At 35.3% G+C, this 25588-nt stretch overlaps 1 protein-coding gene across 1 annotated transcript; it reads left to right on the plus strand.

Annotated features, from left to right (window-relative positions):
- Positions 1-7: 7 nt before the first annotated feature.
- On the plus strand, positions 8-25139 carry col9a1b (collagen, type IX, alpha 1b). Its single transcript, XM_073833732.1, has 32 exons — positions 8-166; positions 526-582; positions 680-715; positions 806-868; positions 1341-1394; positions 2037-2072; positions 2333-2356; positions 2463-2516; positions 3140-3193; positions 3603-3638; positions 3804-3860; positions 4007-4060; positions 4629-4682; positions 4791-4844; positions 5161-5214; positions 5428-5481; positions 5786-5839; positions 6028-6081; positions 6170-6223; positions 7399-7443; positions 9900-9953; positions 10028-10081; positions 10189-10242; positions 12683-12754; positions 13331-13366; positions 14226-14270; positions 14379-14411; positions 14633-14779; positions 16612-16666; positions 20054-20242; positions 21345-21422; positions 24182-25139. Exons 1-32 carry the CDS (start codon positions 92-94, stop codon positions 24385-24387), a joined length of 2046 nt encoding a protein of 681 aa, XP_073689833.1. The 5' UTR covers positions 8-91; the 3' UTR covers positions 24388-25139.
- Positions 25140-25588: the final 449 nt, after the last annotated feature.

Genomic DNA, 25588 nt, shown 5'->3' on the forward strand with positions numbered 1-25588 from the left:
TGAAAGGGGATTTAGTTGGGTTTCTTGGTCTGGGGGTCCGTCAACCCAACTGATCCCAAAAAACAGTGGCTTTTGTGTCTTCGGGGAAATCATGGCTCGCGCTGCAGGTGTGCGCGGGCCCTTTTTACTGATTTTGTTGGAGATAACCATCATCTGCACAGCACAGGTAAATGCAACCCTTCTTTGTTCTTTTCCTTTTAGATATCCGAGGCAGAGTTTCAGGTGAGAGCTTGTATTTTCAGCATGTGTAAGAGAAAGAAACTATTCGCATTCTTCAAATAGAATACCAAATGCTGCAGGATATTATAGGCTGCACTGCATTTTTGCATCTGTACGGTCCATATGTTGTAAGACACAAATGCACACCTGTTGCATGGCAGGTGTTTGAACTGTTTTCTTAAACTTAAAAATGATTTGTAAAATATTGCATATTGCCTAAACTTTGTATTAATGTATCTAAAAACATATACATATGAACTCATTGTAGGAATATGACAACATTGTTTACTTGCTATTTTTGAACAGAGGGCTGGAGCCGGCCCTCCTGGTCCTCCCGGTGTGGCTGGGATAGATGGCATTGCTGTGAGTAATTTTTAAAAATGTGAACTTAAGTTAAAACAAGTGACCAAAACATTATGCATTGTAGAATTAAAAGTATGTTTTTTTTTTTTTTTTGCAGGGCGAGAGAGGTGACCCCGGTGAAGAGGGTTCGGCTGTAAATATCAGCGTTCTTGTAACATACATTAAATAATTTGTTATATTTAAGATTTTGTTGCATCTTACACACTGCTATTTGTACCTGAAGGGTGCTGATGGAGATCCTGGAAAACCTGGTTCTGCTGGACTTCCTGGATTACCTGGAGCGGATGTAAGGAAACACATTAAATTTTTGGATACTCTCCATAACATGTTAAAATTGACATAGTCTTATATGAGAAAACAAACCTCAGTTTCGCAGAGTTCAGTCAATGGTGGGCGGCTCTTTTAGACGGGTCAAAAATGCAGGGAATTTCTCAAGCAAAGACGACAGGAAAAAGGTCTGTCCAACAGACAACAGGGTTTTTGTTGAAGCACGGACACCCGAAGCCTGGACTTAATTAAACTGGATTCCCTGTGAAAATGGAAGTAGGGGTCAGGAAAATATCCACCCTGGTTTGAGACGGAAGGTGGTCTAATAAGGTGTTGAGTGATAGGTGTTTTTATTTTGGCATCAAATTCCGTGGCTAATTGAGTAGATAATGTTTGAAATTTCAGCTTACAAAATGACTAACAAAGTTAAAGTTTGTCATGGTTTGCTATTGTAAGAGGTAATAATGTAACAATTCCCCTCTGTTCTTTAGGGATTGACTGGCCCCATAGGAGAACCAGGCCTCGATGGCCCCCCAGGACAAAAGGTGAGCGACTAATGAGCTTCTCAGTTTTCTGCTTCAGTAGGGACCAGAGCTCAAATTAGTGTACTGACTTTAGTGTACTGACTGGCCTTGCAGAAGGAATTATAAGTATTTTCACATGACCGATAGTTCCTAATCCTGTCTGTGTGCTCACTGATCTGTGCGTGCAAGTCAGATTCATCAGTTTCCATTAAACTCAACAATGTTCAAATGCAGCACTTTACTCAGCCTGTGAAGATTCTCTAGCTTTATGTGATTTTCATAACAAGTAGAAATGTGATTTTTGTGACGTTCAGAACGGTATTTGTATATAAAGTAGTATCCAGATTACACAATATACACTTATTCTATGCAGTTTGTACTCAAACAAGTATGAATGTGAGGTTATTTTGTCATTCAACACCAGAGTCTGATAGCTCTTCCCGCTTCATATGCAATTAAAGTTGTGAAAGTTGAGTGCATGAAGTGTTAACCATTTTTCTGGCATTCAAAGTTTCAAAGCACTTTTTCTTAGTTGACACACTAATTATACTATTTCTACTATAAAACAGCATGGAGACTATGTAAATTGGGACACACTTTTATATTTCAAATTAAAATGTATAATTCATTTGTTAAGAGAGTGACTTTGTGTAATTGAAACAGGGAGAACCTGGCAAACCTGGACCCAGAGGAGAAGCGGTAAGACTAATCTTGTCATCTTTCAATGTCTCTGAAGCCCATGCATTCATTAAAAACACAATTTAGCAGATTAATTGTTGGTAAATAGGCTTAAAGCTGATCTGTACCCAATGCACTGCATCTTTGCCTAAATACTGACAGCAGCTAATGAAAACAGTTAGTCAAAATAAATGTATTAAATGTAATTGTTTTTGCATAATATATTTAAAAAAATTGGAAAACAGTATATATAAATAAATAAACATCTTCTGTCTTTTTAGGGTGTTGGACCTGATGGACCAATTGTAAGTGGCTTTTGTTTTCATATGATAACTAAAAAAGGAACTGGGTGGAGGGGGGCTTTTTTGGGTGGTGGAAACAAAGGTTTAAATTTGATACTTGTTTGCACAGGGATCACCAGGACCAGGAGGACTTCCGGGTGAGCAGGGAAAAGTGGGACCCCCTGTGAGTGACTCGTTTTTTTTAAGTATTGCTTGAAAAAACAACTATTTCGAATACACTGATTACTCTTTGGGATTTTCCTTGTCATATGTTTTAAAGTAAACTAACAGCCAAATTAGTCTTTCTTTTGCTTTCTTTCTACTGATTTATATGTGAAATATAAATCAAATGTGCTCTTGACCAGATTTACTCAAACAGATCTATTGCATTTTTTAGGCGGGGCTTAAAATAAATAATTAATTATATAAATAAACAAACTGTTTACAGAAAAATTTCTAAATGTTTTTTTTTCTTTTCATTAAAAATAACTATGTATTAATGATGTACAGTATTACAGTTTCAATCTCACTCTGTCCATGAAAAATCAATCTCAGAGTTCATTGTGAGGGCATGGAGCTGCTTCAGTAGTTCAGTACACTTCCTCTCATGCCAAGCAAGGCCATGAGATATTTAAGTTTCATAAAGAAGAAAAAATAACCTTAAAACTTTAAACTTTGTTTCATTTTATTTGGGCATTTCATTTATAGTGACCTATTACTGTAGTATTTCTATTCAGAAAGTAAGCAAATCTAAATGCTTAAAGTATTTATACAATTAAAAATGGCATGTTTCTTTCTGTATAACAGGGAGCCATGGGTGTGAGAGGGCCACAGGGACCCCGTGGACCAACAGGCCCCCGTGTAAGTATCGCTGTGATATTTTGAGAATTACACTACAACAATCATCATTAAACTCAAAACTGTAAATGCATCACGCCAATATTGACTTATCATGAATTATCCTGACTTCATTATGTTACACCAACAAGTCATTTTAAAAAGTTAGATCATAGTTTAAATATTTAATAAATTCGAAAATATGGTATAAGATTATAAGGTGGACAATGTAAGGTAAAAACTATACATTTTCAGTTTAGATTATACAGTTAAGACGTCAGTATACACAGACTAATTAGGAACATCATGTAGAGCAGCAGTTATAATTATGAAACAACAGGGTGGCACAATTGCTTCCTTAATCAACTAATTGCCCTCAATTTCCTTCAAAATGGGTGAAAACTGTTCTAAAGAGAATCCGTCATTTTTACAGGGTGCTGCAGGGATGTTGGGTGGATCAATGGAACTGGTAAGAGGACATTTTACTACTATAGGTGCTCCTTCAAGGCTTTTGTTACAAACCATATAAAAAGCATATTGTTTTCTATATCCACATTGAAATATCTTGTGATAAACAATGTGTTTTGTTAAGAGTTCTTCTGTAACACAATTTTTTTTTTTTTCTGATGTTAAGTGCCCTAATGCATGCTCAGCTGGTGCACCTGGTCATCCTGGCTTGCCAGGAATGAAGGTGGGTATTTCTACAGATAGGAATTATTATAAATCTTTTAAAAATGAAAAATATAAATAATAAATAAATAAATGTATAAAAATAGTATGTTTTTTAGAAAAAATAAATGCCCATGTTTTATAAACTGTCCTTTTGTCCACTGTCAGGGTCATAAAGGGGCAAAAGGAGAAGTTGGAGAGCCTGGTAAACAAGGACACAAGGTAAGATCTTCATTTACAAAATGTCTGATAAGTCTACACTGACAAAGTAGGAACCAGAAGCATCTGGGCTTTGTGTACATGTGCGTGTGAATGTGTGGGTTTGAGGTCAGCATGTGTCATGAAGTTCTGCAGAGTGAGTTTGAATATGAATTAAGCAGTAGCTCTGTTGTAATTAGAAAACATTGCGTTCCAGACATTTTTTCTCCAACTGTGACATTTTCGAGAATATTACTGAGCTTCATTTATAATTAAGGACCGACGCTTGGGCGGAATTACGGTGCAGGATGTATTTAAATGCTGTCTATTAAAGTTCTGTATAAGAATTACACTCCACTGGTGCATGAAGAATAATGAGGGATTTGAGTGTTGTAAGAATATGTTAGTGTTAGATGCTTGGCTCAGAATCAGCATGTTTACACATCATTTACCTCAATCAAAACTTGCAGTTCATTTTTCAGTATAACAGTAAAAGCAAGATGTGTTTTGAGCAGTTTTATCTGTCTATAAAATTACTGTTTTTTTGGTAAGATTTCAGCGTCTAAAAAGTTTTTTTTCTCTCTTCTTTTAGGGAGAGGAGGGAGATCAGGGGGAACCCGGAGAGGTCGGAGCTCAAGGCCCAAATGTATGTGGCTTTCCTGTTTATTTCAGCTATTACACTAAATTGATAAATTAATCTAGTGCCTATGTTTTGATTTGGTCTTAAAGCCTTCTTTCAATTATATGCTCTTAGGGACCACAGGGAGTTCGAGGTGCCACTGGTATGATTGGCTCCAAAGGAGAAACGGTAAGATTTTGATAGAGGTTGATTGAAATATAAAGTTATGGAATATCATATTTTGCCTGTTCTTTTATAAATAGCTACTTGTCTTTAGTAAACGTCACAATGCAGTAAAACCATGTAGTATCAATGGGATGAGCATTCTTATTATAGAGAGCATTTGATTGGACAAATATCTCTGCATACAAAATGAGAAATCAATATTTAATCTATTTTCATGGAGGAGAAATTCTATATTGTAAATGTAATACGAAACTAAATAATTAAAAAAATCTACATGATGAAAATAAATAATATGTGTTTTTTTTGTTTTTTTTTACAGGGGCCTCGAGGTGTTGATGGAGACCCAGGTCCTCAGGGTGTTGCAGGGGCGACGGTAAGTTCTTTAACGTCCACCATCTTCTTCAAATGAAGCCAATCTAATCTAATGCTGTAAACAATCATGAAACAGGAAAGTTTTGCTTTTTATTCAAAGTTGAAGGCTTTGAAATCAGTCTGTTTTAGCAGTGGGCAAGACTTGAAGCTGATGGGTCTAAATAAGCAAATCAATATTAGCAGATATCTGAGGTGTGTGCTTCTTTTTATCTAGGGGGATCGAGGCCAAAGAGGAGTAGTTGGAGAAGCTGGCCCAAAAGGCGAAGTGGTATGTGTACAACCAACATTATAACAACAAAAAATGCACACAGTAGAAGTTTAAGAGGTTTTTGTTCATTAAATCAGCCTGTGAGAAGTTGCCCATGATAAGCTTTGGATCCTAAATGGGATTTAGCCAAGTAGGACATGATCCAGGATAAACATCCTTGTTAGTCTTGGAACAATATTCAAACATCCAAACAATGTTGGTCCAGGTACATGACCTATTTGGCTATATCCTGTCAAGTTAAGGGTAATACAGTACATAATGAGTTGAATAAATCTGTTTTTAATGACTTTATCTCTTTCTGCAGGGACCTCAAGGGCCAAGAGGCAATACTGGTCTTCCAGGGCCAAAGGGAGATGGTGTATGTGGTTTACCATATAAATAAACTTTAAGTAAATTTAATGAAAATGTTGCTGGTATCATGATGATAGATGGTAAATACATGAAAAATATAGCAGTATGGTACTTTTTTGTTAGAGCAGATAAAATGATTTACTGAAAGACTTACTTTTATCCATCCAAACAGCACCAATCTTTGTCTTTCTCCAGGGTTTGCCAGGTGTTGATGGACGTGAGGGAATCCCTGGCATGCCAGGTGCCAAGGTACAGCAAAATCTGGCTTAAGTCATTCAAACATGGCTATGTAAAAATGTGATAGTGGTAATAATGGATTTTTTTTCACCTTTTACAGGGTGCCGCTGGAAAACCTGGAAGCCCTGGTGAAGTTGGCCTTCAAGGACTCCCTGTAAGTCTTAATGTAGAATAAAAAAAAGAAATGCATTCAACATCTGAACCGTCATAATGAATTTTTGCCAGAGAATAAGTTAAAATACTGTAAGGTAATGTTGAAAAGTTTGGGGTCAGTAAGATTAATACTGCTATTCAGCAATAACACATTAAACTGATCAGTCATGACAGTACAGATGTTTACATATTTACAAAAATATTATATATTCCTTATATTCCATATCCATAATAATTGCTGTTTTTTTTCCTTAAAAATATTAAGTAGCAACATTGATACTAATAAAGATTTTAGTTTGCACCAAATCAGCATATTAGAATGGTTTCTGAAGGATAAGGTGACACTCATATGGAAGCCACATTTCTGCCACTGAATTAAAAAAAGGTTTGAATTGTGAGATATAAACTTGCAATTGTGAGTTATAAAGTCAGAATTGCAAGATAAAAACTTGCAATTTTGAGTTATAAAATCCAACTTTGAGGGGAAAAAATACTGATATGATATTCTGACTCTCGAACGGGCTTCCAAACACTTTAGAATAGAAGTAATGCCTGCTGAAAATTCAGCTTTTCCATCTATTTTCCATCCAAATAGAAAATGGCTATTTTAAAGTTAAATTAAATTTGTGATATTACTGTTCTTTACTGTATTTTGATCAAATAATAAATGCAACCTTGGTGAGGGTGACTTCTTAAAAAAATTTAAAATGTAAAGACCTCAAACCTTTAAATAGTAGTATATCCTAACTTTTACCTTCTTTCTACAACATGCAGCACAATGAGTCAGTATTCTTTTATCCTTGTCAGACATACATAGTTGAATTCTGACATTTTTGTTACAATCTCATGTTCAACTTGTCTCCTTTAAAGCTATTAGGCAGAAAGCTTACTATAACAGAGCATAAAAAAGTCAATAATTTATTTCGATTTCAAATTTGTGCATGTTGTGTCCGCTCCATTTCAAGGCAGGGCAAGATTATAAAATACCTCTGACTTTATCCAGCACGATGTCAGCTCTTCATGACTAATTCATTAATTTTGAGACTGTTCAAATCCACCCCTTGGATTTGACTTTGATCTTACAGAACAAAGAGAAGGCATTTTACTTCCTTCAGGAGATGTAGCGTTAAAGCAACTGCACTTTGATATTTAGTGACTTTCATTTAATGTCTGCAGGGTTTACCAGGAATCCCAGGACCAAAAGGTGGAGCTGGAGAGAAGGTAAGAGATGTTGCTGAATTTATCTGTGTTCTGTGCGAAGTCATCAAATTTTTTTAACATCCTGAACTGACAAAAGCTTTTATAAGGACATTGAAGCAAAAATAATTTTCCATGTTTCCCAGAACCACTGGCTGTTAAAGCTGAAGCAGCAATTTTTTTATTAGGGATTCAAGCACGTAGCGCTGAAACCTTATTGTAATTGTTCGAATGGTCACGGATCAGCGTTCTCCACATAAAACTGCTTGTGTAGACCAAACTGTAAGTCGTAGAGACTTGAAACTTGGAGTACTTTCACACAACATCACCAAGGCCTGATGGGAATGCTACAGCGATCAAAAGTACAAAACTGCTCATAACCGTCAATTGTAGGCTCAAATGTCTTATGTCGTTGGAATCCTTGGCTCACGCTAAACAAAAAACATGCCTCAGATTTGATTGTGAGCTAAATTTTAGGGTATTTTGAAAACTACTTTTGCAAACTAGTCCTAGGTTTTTCATCCGATCTGGACCAAACCAGTGCAGAAGGATTCTCTCAAGAGCGAATATCAATAATTATCAAAAAAACAACAACGTTCAAACGTTCAAAAGGGGCAGGGCTACTTTTAGTAAAATGCTTATAACTCTTGAACAGAATGAGATATCTTCACCAAACTCAGAACACTTATGTAAGAGCTCAATCTGAGGTCACAGGACAAAAATCGTGAAACTTGGCCACTTGGTGGCACTATAAGAGGGAAAAAACAGAACAATTACTATACCTACGCAACTATTTGTCCTATCAACATGAAAATCGCTGTGTCTTGGTCCAAAGTGCCACAAGTGTCTATAAGGACAATTGCGTATCTTTAAAAAACATGGCTACCATTGGCTGATGAAATTTGAGCACCTATTAGACATGGTTAACAGAGGGTGATCGGAATGGAACTCGGTGGGCCTGTTTGACTCATGGCCCCAATGGTCTGTGAAAAAATTTAAAGAAATCGACCACTGGTGGGCAATAAATCATTTTTAAAGGGCGTAAATGATATTGCATTGCACGTTTTTTTCGCACATACACATGATATTCATGTCCTATGACAGAACTACTCATTATGGACATCTTTGCTTCTAGAATTACTGCTGTAAATCAAATTGTTTGTTAAATATTTTAGAAGATGTGAAAAACCTACTTTTGTGAACTAGTCCTAGATTTTTCACTCAATCTGGAAAAACCACCTTGGAATTATAAGGAATTATATTTTTGTCAAAATTGAGTTATTCACATATTCTTATTCCGTGACAACTTATTTACATTGTTTGATGTTTCTTTTGTAAGCTATGTACATTTGGGGCTTTTTTTAGAAACAAAAATGGTTCTATCTACAGAAGTCTATGGAATGCAAAAACTTTGAAGCTCAATATCTCGAAAGTGCTCAGAACGCAGATAGAACCTTATAATTCTAAGGTGACGAATTCTCTGGACTCTCTAGGTCAACAATTATCAAATAAATGTTGGAATTTACCATTTGTGAAGGGTCGTTTAAAAAAGGGGCCTGTCCAAAGTTACCTAAAATCCTATAAAGCCTAAAGGAAAACTCAAAACTTCACGAAACCTGGTGAGCACATGTGACAGGTGATTCTAAACGAGCATGCAAAGTTTTAAGAAAATCGGACCACATCTGGCATTATAATAGTCCTAAATGTTACAAAACATCATATTTCTATGGTAAATTACCTGGATTTCCCCCCCAAAAAAGGCTGGCTACATAATGTCTTTTTTCATATGTGCTTAAATGCCTTGAAGCACTTGAACCCTGGTAATCGCTGCTTGCAGCTATATATTTTAAATATTTTCTCCCATCTGAGTTTGAAATTCCAAAAAAAAAAAAAAAAAATTGTAAGTTGGTTTTAGCTCAGATAATTATTTTTAAGTTATGGCTGATAACAGAAAAAAAGCAGATATTAAAATATATACTATTTTGTCTACATAAAATTAACAACGAAACACTAAAAACTAAAATTTCCATCCAAGTACTACAAGTGAATTTTGGTATCACCAAGTTATAATAGACCTATATAGTATATTCAGATTCATTTTGAAATTTGCTAAGGATTACATTTAACAATTATAATTAAAAATAAAGTTTTTTTGTTAAGATTTACATATGAACATAATTACAGGTTTTAAGACAACATGTTGCATATGTAAAAACTCGTAAATGAGCGTGCACAACAAAATATTTAATATCAGCTTATCCAATATTGTCAGCCAATAACTGATAATAGCAATGTAATATGCATTCCTAGTTGTTGTTGTTTTTATTTTTCTGAAACGTGTCACTCTATGGCTCTTTCAGCATTGCTCTGTTTATGTCAGTGGCCCAAAACAGAAACACTGGCTTATTATTTACTATTTATAAATCATTTATATTTTATATTATTATGAACACTGTATGATATGCTTCCTCCAATTACAGGGTAATTCAGGACAACCAGGCCTCATTGGTACTATGGGATCTGCAGGTAAACCGGTAAGTAAACCACCCAATAGCTCTGTCATTATTGTGCAGGAACAGAGTATCTGACAGCAAATATCTCTGTTCAGGGTGAGCGTGGAGAACAAGGAGAAGTCGGACCCTTTGGGCCTATTGGACAGCCTGTGAGTACCCAATGCAGTATGACTAATGGCTAATGGACAGGCTGGATGTGTCTGTATTTACTCACCAAGGAATATTTTGCAGATGATGATAGTTTCCTTGTGTTTAGGGAGACCGAGGAGAGCAGGGGCCACCTGGACCGATGGGAAAAGCAGGAGCCAGAGTAAGTGCATAATCTGTAAGATAACATGGTTGTGGTATCAAAGCAGGCATCTGCCATACTTTACTTTCATCATGCAAATTACTGTAAGTAAAAGCTCTTGCCTGTGGAGAGATGAGTGTCCTAATGTTGCTTTCATGGCTCAGTGTAACATGTCCAAGTATGAACCCTGTTTCATATGATCTCCTAAAAAAAGAAAAAGAATAGTGGCTGGCCATATAATTAATGTGGATAGTATAGTTCAGATTATTTGCTCCTGGAAGAGTTTAATGAGAAATGTTTGAGCTCAAATTGAAATCTCAGATTTTATGTGCATAAATATTCAAACAGGAGACTTCAGATTTCATACTGAATTTCAATCATAAAATTTGCTCTCCATTTTGTCTACAGAGCAAAAATGATTTATTTATTTCAGTACTGTTTATGTCTTTCCAGAATAAATATCATAACATCCTTAAATCAAGTTCATTTTGACTACAGTGAAAAAACTAATCTCACAGTTTTCTCATCAAGTCAACTCATTTTGTTTCAAAGATGTTTACATATTTAGTTACTGAAAAATAAGAAACATACTGAATAAGAAAATGATTTTGTGCTATGTTAGAGAAACTACTGACATTAAAGAGATCTCATTTGCAGTTTTTCTTTTCTATAAGCTGGCAGCAAAAGTTCAAAACAAGTCGCAAGCAGCACTACATTTAAATGATTCTATTATCCTAGTGTTCAAAGAGAAAGCAAGTCATTTTGACATCCGCCGAGCTCAGTTGCGTTTACTTATTTAGACGGTTTGGTGCGCAGTGAATTCAAAAACATTTTCACTAATAGTCTTTTAGGAGAATTCGTGACTTTATATTATGCTAATTTGAGGGTCAAACTAAGGCAAATATTCAGAGTATTGAAATGCAGACGATGCTGGTAAAAAGAGAAACATCATGCTGTGGCCCGTGGAAGAGACTGGAGCCAGCGGTCTCTCTCTTGAATGGGATCTCACCTCACTGTTTTCACAGTAAAGAGTAAACAGTCAAAAGAATGTCTCACAGCAGTGTCTCTCAAACAACCCTCTGTTCCTCTGCCATTCCCATGAGCACACACTTATCTACACACACAAACATTCAGATGTTAAAACATGAATATATTATGTAAATATTATGAATAAATTGCAACATTCAGTTTTTTTTTACTTAAAAATACAGGGTTTTAGCAGATTTTGTAAAGGCAAATTTAAGACTTTTAAGACCATGTTAGAGTTTGAAAATAGAGCTTCCAACAGGTTAGTTTTAATAGTTCTGCTACCAACCACTGGAATATGATAAATCTTTTACTGTATTTTCTGAAAAGAAGTGCAAATAAGTGATGTTTCTCCAAGACTTCATATGTTCAATTTTCATGGATCTTAATCTAAGGATATTCAGATATTTGATAACAAAAATCATTAGACAACAAAAATACAGAGAAAAGCATTATTTATTTTATGCATGTATGTATGTATGTATGTATGTATTTACTTATTTATTAATTTAATTTAATTTTATTTTACTTTACTTTATTTTTGGTTCATGCAACATTTAATGCCACAACTTGATATTTGATAAAAATGTTTAGACAACAAAAATACTGAGAAAGATATATATATTTTTTAATTGTTAAATTGTTTAGTATTTTATTTTATTTAATGTATTTTTAATTTTTTAAATTATTGTATTTATTTACTGATTTATTTAATTTGGTGCATGCAGCATTTAATGCCACAACTTGACATTTGATAACAAAAATGTTTAGACAACCATAATTCTGAGGAAGATATTTTATTTTTCAAATTTAAAAATTATTATTATTATTATTATTATTATTATTATTATTATTTATTTTATTTTAATGTTTTTTGGTGAAAGCAGCTTTTAATGCCACGACTTGATATTTGATAAAAATGTTTAGACAACAAAAATACTGAGAAAGATATTTTATTTATTTATTTATTTATTTTTAATTTTATACATTTAAATTTTTTTTTTTTAATTATTGGATTTATTTATTTCTTTATTTTGGTGCATGCAGCATTTAATGCCACAACTTGATATTTGATAACAAACTGTTTAGACAGCCAAAATTCTGAGGAAATTTTTTTTTTTATTATTAATTAGAAAATGTGAATTTAATTAATATTATTATTATTATTAATATTTATTTATTTATTTTTGGTGCATGCCGCATTTAATGCCACGACATTAATATTTGATAACAAAAATATTTAGACAACAAAAATACTGAGAAAGAGATTTTATTTTTTAAATTTTATTATTTAATTTAATTTAATTAAATTTTTTGGTGCATGCAACATTTAATGCCAAATCCAGCAGTGAGACATAAAAAAGACATCAACTAGAATTTTACAGTAAATCCCAGACTCTGACTGCATGTCATCTTACATTGCTTGTCTTTTCAGGGTCCTAAAGGTGACTTGGGCTTGCCTGGACTTCCCGGACCACCGGGCCTGCCAGGAATAAAAGGAGATAGGGTGAGGATGTCCCTGACTATTACACAATCTCAGAATGATTTCTTTAAATTGTGTAACTCAATGCTGTTACCTTGTGAAATTATAAAACCTGTGCAACCTCACTTGTAAATTCTGTTGAAGTCTGGAAATCTGATAGGAGCTTGAACCTTTAATTCTATATTTAGTAAGGAACAGCAAAGTGTACCGCTACATTAACATCCCTGTAACTATTACAAAAAGTCATCTGCAGCTCTTTAAAAACAGCTCATCTCTTTATACTCACTGTTCTTGCTCAATTAGACAGTGATGCTTCTACTTTTCTAGCCTTCAAGGCACTGCAATTATTATGTGCTCCCATTGGTGTTTTAAAGTTTGAAAAGCTTTGAAAGTACAATGAGGCTTTTGAAAATCAAATTGGCCCATTTTAGACTCGATGATTTCCTTAATGCATTTGAAAAAGGGAAGCACCTTAGACAGATGTAGGATTTATAGAAAGAGCGTACATTATTGAATAACTGTTGTCATAATGAACTCTTTAGACACATGCTTTCAGTTAAATATTCATGGGAATTAATTTCTGAATGTGATATTACACAGGGTGAAGCAGGTGAACCTGGACCAAAGGGAGAACAGGTAAGAGCGTGATTCACATTATCAGCAGATATTACAATGCAAAAACTACACTAAATATGTGATACCTTTAAAACTAATGTAAAAAAAGCCATGTGTGATCACTGACCACAAAACCAGTATATTTGTAGCAATAGCCAAAAATACATTGTATGGGTCACCGTCAGAATAATAGATTTTTCTTTTGTGCCAAAAATCATTAGGATATTAAGTAAAGATCATGTTCCATGAAGATATTTTGTAGATTTCCAACCATAAATATCAAAACTTAATTTTTGATTAGTAATATGTATTGCTAAGAACTTCATTTGGACAACATTAAAGGCGATTTTCTCAATATTTAGATTTTTTGCACCCTCAGATTGCAGATTTTCATAGTTGCATCTCAGGCCAAATATCCTTACAAACCATTCATCAGTGGAAATTTAATTAATTCAGTGTTTAGATGATGTATAAATCTCAATTTAAAAAAATTACCCTTATGACTGGTTTTGTGGTCCTGGGTCACATATATGTATTTAAATGTGTTTAATTAATAAATATTATTTATTCAAAGACCCTAATAAAGTGATAAACAACAATATGTCCTGTGATAAATGGATTTTATTATGGTTAAAGGGCACTTTAAAAAATGCAATGAAATCACTACAATACCCAGCAACAAATGATGTAATGCATCTAGAATTATATAGTTTGTTTATATGATGATAGACAGCAATAATCAAAAATAAAAGTTTTATAGTTCCTGTAGGTTATGAATGCAGTTCATTCAATTACATTTTATAACCATAACTATCCATTCTACTTACACATAGACATCCATGAAATGATCTCCCCCACTGAGTGATGTGTTTTATTTTAGGGAGCTCAAGGTGATGAAGGAACATCAGGAGACAAGGGAGAAGTTGTGAGTAGCTCTGAAATACTGAGCTGAAAATATGAATACAGTCTGCTAACATACACAGTTTTGGGATATTGCAGTACACTTTAATTCCTGTGCTGTTTCTGTACTTAGGGTGACCCTGGCCAACCTGGAGCTAAAGGCGAAGTGAGTTTTTGATCTGTATTCTTTCTTGAATGTTTATGACTTTTGGACTACGGCCTATTTTGTGGTTGGCTCTGATTTCTGATATCCATGAAAAGTATTCTTTGGCTGTATCTTAGCGCACTCTAACCCATAGAGATGACAGTGTATTGTAATGATTTACTATATAAAGATACTAGTATTAGATCTATTTATGTATACTTACATCTCTGGTGTGAATTCAGGTTGGTAACCTGGGAGATCCGGGTAATAGAGGGCCAGAGGGTGCCCGTGGGCAGCCTGGCATTGAGGGGCCTCCTGGTAGTCCTGGACCACGTGGCATGCAGGGGAACAGAGGATCTCCAGGATCTCGTGGCACCCAGGGGCCAGCGGTATGTTATTAGCCTTTCAAAGACAGAGTGATTAACAATTACATTTCATAAGCCAATTCTGTTTAAGGGTATAAAAAAAAGAGTTTTGCCTGTTACCCAAATTTCTCTTCACATGTAAATATGTATTATCAATGTGCCATCTGCTTACTATCGGACCTTTTTTCATTTTTTTGTTGCACATTATCATGATTTTACTCATGATAATGAGTACTTTATTCAGTAACAATGCATTAAAGTAGTTCACTTCCAGAACAAAAATTTACAGTTAATTTACTCACCCCCTTGTCATCCAAGATGTCTTTCTTTTTTCAATCGTTAAGAAATTATGTTTTTTCAGGAAAGATTTCAGGATTTCTCTCCATATAGTGGACTTGTATGGTGCCTGCGAGTTTGAACTTCCAAAATGCAGTTTAAATGCAGCTTCAACGGACTCTAAACGATCCCAGCCGAGGAAGAAAGGTCTTATCTAGCAAAACGATCAGTTATTTAAAAAAAAAAGTACAATTATTATACTTTTTAACCTCAAACTCTCTGTGTATTTCGGTTTATGACATTTAGGGTAGGTCAAAAAACTCCCATCTCATTTTCTTCTCCAACTTCAAAATCATCCTACATTGCTGTTTTACCTTTTTTTGTAAAGGGCGTTTGATCTTCTTTGCACGTTCTCTTTGTAGACACAGGGTCGGTACTTCTGGAGCGATGTAGAACGATTTTGAAGTTGGAGGAAAAAATGAGATGGGAGTTTTTCGACCTACCCTAACTGTCTTGAACTGGAATACATAGAGTTCACGCAGAGCTAGACAAGACTAGCATTTGATGTTAAAAAGAATATAAATTGTCATTTTTTTTTAATTTTTTTTTTAGAAAATAACAGATCATTTTGCTAGATAAGACACTTCTTCCTCGGCTGGGATCATTTAGAGCCCCTTGAAGCTGCATTTAAACTGCATTTTGTAAGTTCAAACTCGGGGCACCATAGAAGTCCACTATATGGAGACAAATCCTGAAATGTTTTCCTCAAAAAAACAATTTATTTTACGACATCTCGGATGACAATGGGGTGAGTAAATTATTTGTGATTTTTTTTTTCTCTGGAAGTGAACTTCTCCTTTAAATTGATCAAAAGTGACAGTAAAGACATTGATAATACAACACAATATTTTTTTTTCCCCACCATTGTTTATATTAAGCAGCATACCTGTTTTTTTTTTTACATTTACTTAAAACGGTTATAATTTTTCACAATATTACTGTTTTTCTGTATTTTTGATTACATAAATGCAGCCTTGGTGAGCAGAAGATACTTTATTTAGAAAACATACAGTATTTAACCCAAATTTGCTCTAATGCTAGTGGTTGAACATGACTCTATTGCCATTTTGTTAGCTTATATCAGTCTGTTAATGTGTTTTTATTTTTTGGTAGCTATCAGCATTTACATGTAAAAATTAAAAAATATTTGAATAGGTACAGGGTTCTTACAGTCATTGAAATATCATGAAAAATCATTTAAAACTATATTTTCCAGTCCTGTGGGTATCTACAGTGACAATAATTTTGTTCTATTATGCTCAAGTCAAAACTTGGCTAAAAATGCTTGTTATTATTTTTTCAAGTAATCATGAGTGACAGGAAAAGTTTTAGAAAATGAAAATTCAGTTGCCAAAGTATGTGGAAAACAGTACTAAGAGCAGCATTTAAGAGCACTTGGATCCATTTCCAATGTTTTTCTTTGTTATTTTCTGAGGTAGAGTTAATTAGTAGTCTGAAATGATATGAAATGATCAGAATTTGTGTGATTTTCTTCCAAACAACTCCTCTTGTGTTTACAGGGTAAAGAACCAAGCGATCAACAAATCAGACAAGTGTGTATGCGCGTTATGCAGGGTAAGTCTGGAAGCAGAGATTTGATCTTTTCGGAAACAAACAATGTCTCTTTTAAGCATACAGAGCTGCACTTTTGCCACTGGGGCATCAGAACTTTTCCAGGCAGGAAAAGAGTGAGATGAATAGAAAGAAAAATTAGTGTTTTGTTTAAAAGATTCTTTTTGATTCTACTCTGATGAGCAGAGACAGTTTACTACAGTACGCCATCAGTTCTGCCTCTCTTGAAGTCCTCCTGAGCGCACGACGCTGATTCCCTCATGACTTTTTCATTCACATTTCACTGAAAAATTCATTTTCGTTTCAGCTGATCTGCACTTTTGCCTCATGGTGATGAGTTTCCTCTTTCAGCCTCTGCTTTACCCTCCCTGAAAAAGCTCAGTCAAGCATCGTGCTGCATACATTTTCAGGACGTTTTCTGACTGAAAGTTGAAATTCACTGTACCTTAGCTCTTGCTCAATGGCTCAGGGCCTGGGATTGGATTCTTTACATCATGAATAAATCGCTCGGCCCTTTTATCCCTTTACACAATGGAAAAGGAAGTTGTAAAAACGGCAGCAATGCTCTTCTTTTATGCTCAATTTCCCATTGCAAATTGAAAACGTACAAGAACACCATTCAAAGGATGAATGAGGACAAATGAAAGGAGTGGGCTTTAACAGCGTTCTGCAAAACAGCTTTTAGTGAATATCGAAAGCTGCCAAATTATCTGCTTACTCACATAAAAATATTAGAGGTATAATAAAATACAATTAGTCTAGGGTCCTATTTTACTTCCGAAACATAAAGCAACTTGCAGTTTGTGCCGTAAAAAGTCAGAGATGTGGGTTCTTTAGTATTGCACCTGGTCTGACACAATTACATTTACACTAGGGCTGTCAAACGATTAATCACGATTAATCGCATCCAAAATAAAAGTTTAGTATGATTACATACTATATGTGTATGTACTGTGTGTATATATTATGTATATATATAAATACACACTCATACATGTTTATTAAAGAAAAATATTTTAGATTTAAATCTAAAATATTTATAATTTTATATATAATTTAAATTAAATACAAGTATAACTATTCAGACATATATTTTTTTTAATCTATACATGTATGTGTGTATATTTATATATACATAATAAGTAAACACACATTTAGTATGTAAACATAAACTTTTATTTTGGATGCGATTAATCGTGATTAATCGTTTGACAGCCCTAATTTACGCATACAGAAGGTACACATTTTAGCCTGAATTAAGAAACAACTGCATGCTTTAGGCCAAAATTTTACTCATGTTTATGCTAATAACTTTAGAATCATAAGGCACAGAAGGAAAGTCAAATGAACACCACAATTTAAAAACCGTAAGGTTTAGTTTTTTCACTATTTTTAATTGTTCGTAAAACCTACTTTTTCGAACTCACCCTAGATGGTTTCTCTGATTTTCACCAAAATTGGCTCAGATCATCTTCAGACCATGCTGGCAAAAAGTTATGGAATTAAAGTTGATTCATCCAACCGTTCTTGAATAACACGCAAACGAATTCTACAAAAAACACTCAAAAATGGATGTGAGGCTGTCTCTGCAAAGGTTTGGAATATTGAGACCAAACTTGGTGTGTGTTATAATAAGCATGACCTGGGGCTACCTGCAGTGTTTCGGCGCAGTGCCACCTAGTGGTCAGGAGATGGGAAAATGTGCTATTTTTGCTTTTAACCTCTCATTGGTTTGGCCATCAATCACAAAACCAATTTTCTACCAGCCATTTTAAAATTTGTTGTAAAATGCTATATTTTATGAATGCATTGACAACAATACAAAACTAAGTATGGGTCATCAGCATGATGACCTGAAGGAGCCTGAGAAGATTCGAGCCAGCAAAACTTTAATTTTACCTAGAGGTAAAATTAAATATTCACATGCTTATAAAATTGGGTGTGGTTGGCTTATTTTCTCGGTAGTCGCCTTTGTAGACTCCTGAATCCTTGAAGAGTCCAGCGATACCAAACATGCCAGGTTTTGCCTTACGGTTTGTGCAACGTTGCATTTTAGCGCTTAAAAAACATTTGCCAATATCTTAGAAACTGTTACTTCGATCGACACGAAACCACTGTCGAAAATTCAGAAACATAGTGTGTCGGCTACATGCTATTGCCCAATTGCCAACATTTTGATAGTAAGTGGCAATAAAATGCAAACAAAGTCAGCTATTGGTCATTTTTTCTCTTCTCATATGTAAAAATGTCTATAACATTTGTGCCTCTAGGTGGCACTATAATTGAACAAAATATGAAATTGCTATTGACTGCTGGTAATATAAATTCGCAATTGTGAGTTATGAAGTCAGAACTCTGAGATATAACCTCGCAGTTCTGAGAAATTAAGTCAGAATTGTGTGATATAAACTCACAATTGTGAGTTAAGTCAGTATTGTGAGATAAAAACTCGCAACTCTGAACATATCAGTCTTTTTCTCCTCAGAACTGGACTTTATACATCGCAACTGCAACTTTATATCTCACGATTCTGAGAAAAAAGTCAGAATTGCAGGATAGAAACTCGCAATTGCGAGTTATAAAGACCAGTTCTGAGGAGAAAAAGGAATTGTCTGACTTCATTTCTTAGACTTGCGAGTTTATATTTTGGAATTCTGACTTTATTACTTGCAGTTGCGACTTTATATCATGCAGTTGCAAATTTATTTCTCAGAATTGCATTTATATCATCACGTGAGATAAGTTGCAATAACCTTTTTTTAAAATGTTATATTCAGTGGCCAAAACAGGCTTCCACATTCACCCTGTCTATCTTCTACAAGCATGTTATAGATCTTACTTTAAACAATTCATTCATGCATGAATTGACCTTGTAATGTTTGATTGAAATATCATAACTGGATCTTCCAGTCAAACAACAGACTTCTCTCGGTGATGTATGCAGGACTTCTCCAATCATTGAATCCACTTAAACCCTGCCCCTGTAACCTCACGTTCATCTGTCTCATTTTTGAATGCAATGCCCACATCTTAAAATCCAATTAGCAACCAGTGTATAGAACCCATAAGTCCTCTCTCAAATTACAATACTCTCAAATGTACATCAAAATACAAAGCTTTGACACCTACTTCTGTTTCACTCTAACTTTTTAAGTGTAGTGTACTGTGAAGACAGAGCAGGAAGATAGATCGTCCTCAAGGAGGCGCCCTAACATTAACACAGAAACACAATAGACTAAACACAAAGCAGTCCACCTGCCATGCAGTGTTAGACAACTCTAATCAGTGAGTGCAACTGCAAAATCAATGGATAAATGAAATAAAAACGAGCTGTTCTAATAGCAGGGGAGCGTTCACACTCATTAGCACATTTGGTCTTTGACATTTCAGAGCAGCTGGCCCAGTTGGCTGCCAGTCTGAGGAGACCAGAGTCTGGTGCGGTCGGGCTGCCAGGCAGACCTGGTCCTCCTGGCCCTCCCGGAACCCCAGGTGACAGCGGCTTTCCTGGGCATGCTGGTGCAAGAGGTCTCCCGGGACTCAAAGGGCCTCCGGGACTTTTGGGTATCAAGGGGCCGAAAGGTGAGTCATTAAGGGATTGTGAGCTCAAGCTGCTTTACAGTATCCTTGTTGGTCCTGAAACAACAACTAGAGCAGGATAAGATATAGAGATTTTCCATTTTTCATTTTAATTTCAGTAAAAGTTTTAATAATTGTATCGTTCTTTTTTTTTACATTTCATTTTAGTCATTTTTTCAAGTTTTTGTGGCCAATTAGCTGTCATTTTTATTAGTTATTTTTTTTTAATTATTTCGGTTAACATTTATTCTATTTTATTTTTTTGATTTGTTTGTTTTAGCTGTAGTTACCTACAATACAGTTGATGTCAAAAGTTTACATACACCTTGCAGAATCTATACAAAATGCTAAACAATATTTTTTTATTTAGTACTGACCTGAATAAGATATTTCACACAAAATACGTTTACATATAGTTCACAAGAGAAAATAGTTGAATTTATAAAAATGACCCTGTTCAAAAGGTTACATACACTCGATTCATGTTACCTGTGTTTTTAAATCCTTCAGGTCCCACAAATTCTTTGGTTTTTCAACATTTTTGTGTATTTGAACCAACAATGACTGTATGATTCACACTGAGAACAACTAAAGTACTCATATGCAAGTATTACAGAAGGTTCAAATGCTCACTGATGCTTCAGAAGGAAACGCGATGCATTAAGAGCTAAACTTTTGGTGTAAACCTTTGAACAAAACTTCTACATTTTTTTAATTTGAAGATTCAGAGTAAATTTTACTTATTTTGTCTTCTAGGAAACATGTAAGTATCTTCTGTAGCTTCTGAAGGGCAGTACTAAATGAAAAAAATATGATATTTAGGCAAAAAAAAAAAAAAAATTACAAATATTCATTCTGTTCAGAAGTTTACACCCCTGGCTCTTAATGCATCGTTTTTCCTTCTGGAGCATCAGTGAGCGTTAGAACCTGTAATACTTGCATATGAGTCCCTTAGTGTCTCAAAATCATAGACATTGTTGGAAAGGGTTCAAATACACAAAAAGGTGTAAGTAAACTTTTGACCTCGACTATGTGAAGAAGTTGTGTGTAAAAGTGCGGTCATGTCAGTATTTGTAGTATTGAACTTTGTGTGTGTGTGTTACAGGTGAGATGGGAGACAGAGGGGACAGGGGACCTACAGCTCGGGGACCTAAAGGCATGCCGGGACCCCCTGGACTACCAGGTGAGTTCTGACTCAGTCTCATATCCACTTCCTCTCGTCAAAGAAAATCTTAGTATTAATGCATAAATGGAAGGGGTGTTAATGAATATCATCTGCAAAGCAATTCAGTCTGAAACAACTCAATTTATTTCTAAAATGATGCTGGAGATATATTTAGCTCCATCCTGGTAAGAGACTTTTGAAAGCAGAGTTAAATTGGTGTTAAATGAAGCTGTCAGATGTCTGATGAATTGGAGGTATATGAAGCCTTCTGTTGTCTTTGTATATGTGTCTCTGGCGCTTACTGTCAGTCGAATGAAGCTGTCTGTTTAAATAGGATTTCTTGCAGTCATTACCTAGTACTCTAACTGTAACAGACAGATCTGCTGCAGTGCCATGTGCTGGTGGCATATCATTTTTTAGCTTTATATTTTCAAGCTTTTATTTCTATGGCGAAAACAAGCTTCCATTTAATTCAGTAAGACATTTTAAAAAAGGTATGCTAAAAAGTAATCACCCAAATTCCATGTTGTTTCAAACCTGTATGACTTTGTTTTTATCGCTATAACACAAGATGTTTAGCAGAATGTAGGTGTTTTCTCCTTAAAGTCCTGTGAAATCAAAATTGAAGCTTTTTGGTTTTTAGTACGAATATGTTAGCCTTAAGGTTATCTATAAACTAGTGTGCTCCAAATCAATGACAAAATTCATTTACAAGATATAAGCATTCAAAACTTACAGTCTCTAACCTCTGCGCTGTGTCGTGCGAACCACCCACAGTCTGCTCTGGTCCAAAGACACGGTAGCATAGAGCGGATCATATGCATGAATCTGCACAGACCACAAAATGTATCGGACCCTTTTGAATTCTATATAGGAGATATAGATGAGATTGTGGTGGTTGTCAAATGCAGCTTTACCAAGCTCAACAGCTGTGATGTAAACAAAATGCTATTGGCTATTTAAAAAGGGGGAGGGGCTTAAAATGTCCCGCTCCGTCTTTGTTTTAGTTGAAATTACTTCAACACATTGAATAACGCTGTGCGTTTCAAAGCACTTCAGTGGACCTTTAAAAGACAAGATATAAACATGGACAGACACTGAAAAATACAAAAATACCAAAAGTAGTCCATATACAGTGCCTTACGGAAGTATTCATACCCCTTCATTTTTTCCTCATTTAGTTATGTTGCTGCCTTAGGTTAAACTGCTTTAAATTAGTTTTTTTTTTTCAACATCAACCTACACTTCATACACTATAATGGCAAAGCAAAAAACAGGTTTTTAATATCTTTGCAAATTTATTAAAAATTGCATAAGTATTCATACTTCTATCAGGGACAGTTGAAATTTAGCTCAGGAGCATTCATATTGCTTGTAGATGTTACTACACTTCGAGTGAAGTTACCTTTGGAAAATTCAATTGAATGGGTATGATTTGGAAAGGCACACACATCTTATTAAAAGGTCCGACAGAGCAAAAACCAAGCCCTGAGGTGAACAAGCTCAGAGACAGGATTGCATCAAGCACACATCTGGAGAAGAGTTCAGGAAAAATTCTGCTGCATTGAAGGTTCACAGAAGCATGCAGTATCTGTTACCCTTAATGGTAAAAGTTTGAATCAACCAGGACTCTGTTTGAAACCAGGACCAAACTAAGCAATTGGTGGAGAAGGGCCTTGGTTAGAGTGGTGACCAAGAACCTGATGGTCACTCTAGTTGAACTCTATGATCATATATGCAGATGGAAGAAGCTTACAGAAGGACAAACATTACTGCAACATTTCACCGATCTGGGCTTTATGGTAGTGTGGCAAGACTCAATCCTCTCCTCAGTGAAGACACATGAAATTTGCAAAAAAGCACCTAAAGGACCCTTAGACTGTAAGAAACAAGTTTCTCTGGTTTGATAAACCTCAATTCCAAACATCATGTTTGAAGCAAACCAGGCACTGCTCATCACCTGCACAGTAGCATCCCAAAAGTAAAGTGCTGTTGTAGCCTCATGCTATGGGGTGTTTTTAAGTGGCAGGGACTGAGAGACTCATCAGAGTAGAAGAAAAGCTCAGTGCACCAACATATTGAGACAGCCTTAATGAAAACCCAGTCCAGAGCATTCAGAACCTCAGACTGAGCAGAAGGTTCACCTTCCAACAGGACAATGAACCTGAGCGCACAGCAAGAGTGGCTTATAGACAATTCTGTGAATGTCCTTGAGTGGTCCAGCCACAGCCTGGGCTTGAACCCAATCAAACATTTCTGGAGAATCCTGAAAATGTCTGCCAGACCCCATCCGAGCTGATAGAGCTTGAGAGGTGAAGAGGTGAGGAGAAGAATGGCAGATAATTGCCAAATGTTGATGTGCAAATCTTGTTGCATCGTACCCAAAAAGACTTCAGCTAAGTACTGAGTTATAACAATAACACTTATGCAATGTACTTATTTTAGTTTTTTTAATTTTTAATACATTAATGAAGAAGTTGTGACAATTCTGTTTTTGCTTTGGAAAAAAGCTATTTAACACAGTTTAACATAAGGCAGCAACATAAAATGTGAAATAAACTTAAGGGGTATGAATACTTTTGCAAGGCACTGGATAATGTAAAAATACCATGGAAATTGGTTATTTGACTTCCATGACATTCAAATATCACATTTTTGTCTGTGATGAAATGCAAATGACATTGACCTTCAGCTTTGGCCTTTTGCAATCTAAATGAGAGATTTTAATGAGGAATATAGTGAGTTTTGAAGATGACTGACCTGTTTCTGTCTTGCAGGTGAACCTGGAGAACCAGGATACGGTCAAGATGGGCGTGATGGAGAACGGGGTCCACCTGGTTCCCCGGGTCAGCCGGGCGTTCCTGGACCTCCTGGGTCAGCCGGACCACCTGGTTACTGCGATCCTTCAGCCTGTAATCTGAGCGCAGGTGCCGCCCACCAGTCCCTCAAAGACTCTAGCATGAAGGGACCGGGTGGAAACTAAAAACCTCACTGTTCGGGACATTCAGAGAGACTCTGTTACAGCTCTGCGAAGAGCACAAAACGTTATCGACTTTGCAGATAGTTTTACAGCTGTAATGCCTAAAACATTTTTAAAAACTTCCTGTGTACAGAAAATGGCAACATTTCTCGTTCTGAAACAAATACGCTATTTTTTTTTTTGTCCAACTTAAGTTCAAATGAACTTTCACAGAACTTATTGTCCATCTAAAGCCATTTCCTGTAGACTTTAGAATTGTTTTTTTCTCCAGCTCATACTAAATCTGCTCTAGGAAGTGAACAAACATCAATGTGGCCTTCAGACCGGAGGCCTTTTTAATTTCTGTGTGCCAAAGATAAACCTGCCAGAAATATTGATGGTGCTGGAAGTTCATAACTGAAACGGCTGCCAGAGACCTGCTGTCAGAAACAAAAAAGGAGAGAGAATATATATATATAGATAGATAGATATGCTGCGATGTATTCTGTACATCTATGTAAATGTGGTTTTGTAAGAAAGTCAACCCCCCTTGCTAAAGAACATTGGTGTGATTTATTGTTCCAGGATTGTTGATGCATGACCCTTTTGTGACGCATACACACAAGAGAAATGCAGATGTGTCGTTTCATGGTATTTCTATTTATTTTACATAGGTGTTCGATGACGATGAAGTTTGTACAGAGATCCAAGGGAACACATTTAAATAAATTGGATGTTTTTATATGAATTCAAAATAAATGTAGGTCTCAAACATTTTTCTTCTTCCCCTTTCAAGTAACACTTCCTCGTTAAATAGCCAGACTGCACTTATCACTCGGTGCAAAAATGTTGGCACAAACACATTTTTCGATTGCTCTTTCAGTGTAGATGATAATTTAGAGATGCAGGCAAACCCAACTCAGCAATCAATCAGTAACAAAATCAAGTGAGGATTACATAAAATGTTATTCAGTTCAATTAAAACTTAAAAGTACTGACTAGATAGTGGTGAAGCATGACGTGAAAGCATGTTTAATAATTCAATCATTTAAATGTTAATTGAAAAGAGAAATTGCATTAACATATAAAGTGGCCTCAAAAAGCATTTGGACACTTTAGACACATGCCATTGCATTAGAAAACAAATGCATTTAACAAAACAAACAGATTTGAAAGGAATAGTTCACCCAAAAAACCCAAGGTTGTTTCGTCATCCAAACAATTT

Source organism: Garra rufa, chromosome 2 (genome assembly GCF_049309525.1).
Source record: "Garra rufa chromosome 2, GarRuf1.0, whole genome shotgun sequence".
Taxonomy (NCBI): domain Eukaryota; kingdom Metazoa; phylum Chordata; class Actinopteri; order Cypriniformes; family Cyprinidae; genus Garra; species Garra rufa.

What these genes read in the sequence shown, in the direction of transcription:
- col9a1b (XM_073833732.1), top strand. Translation starts at nt 92, where the DNA reads ATGGCTCGCGCTGCAGGTGTGCGCGGGCCCTTTTTACTGATTTTGTTG. An exon ending in GTGGACCAACAGGCCCCCGT is followed by an intron (nt 3,194 to 3,602) that starts GTAAGTATCGCT and finishes TCATTTTTACAG; the next exon opens with GGTGCTGCAGGGATGTTGGG. An exon ending in CAGGAGACAAGGGAGAAGTT is followed by an intron (nt 14,271 to 14,378) that starts GTGAGTAGCTCT and finishes TTCTGTACTTAG; the next exon opens with GGTGACCCTGGCCAACCTGG.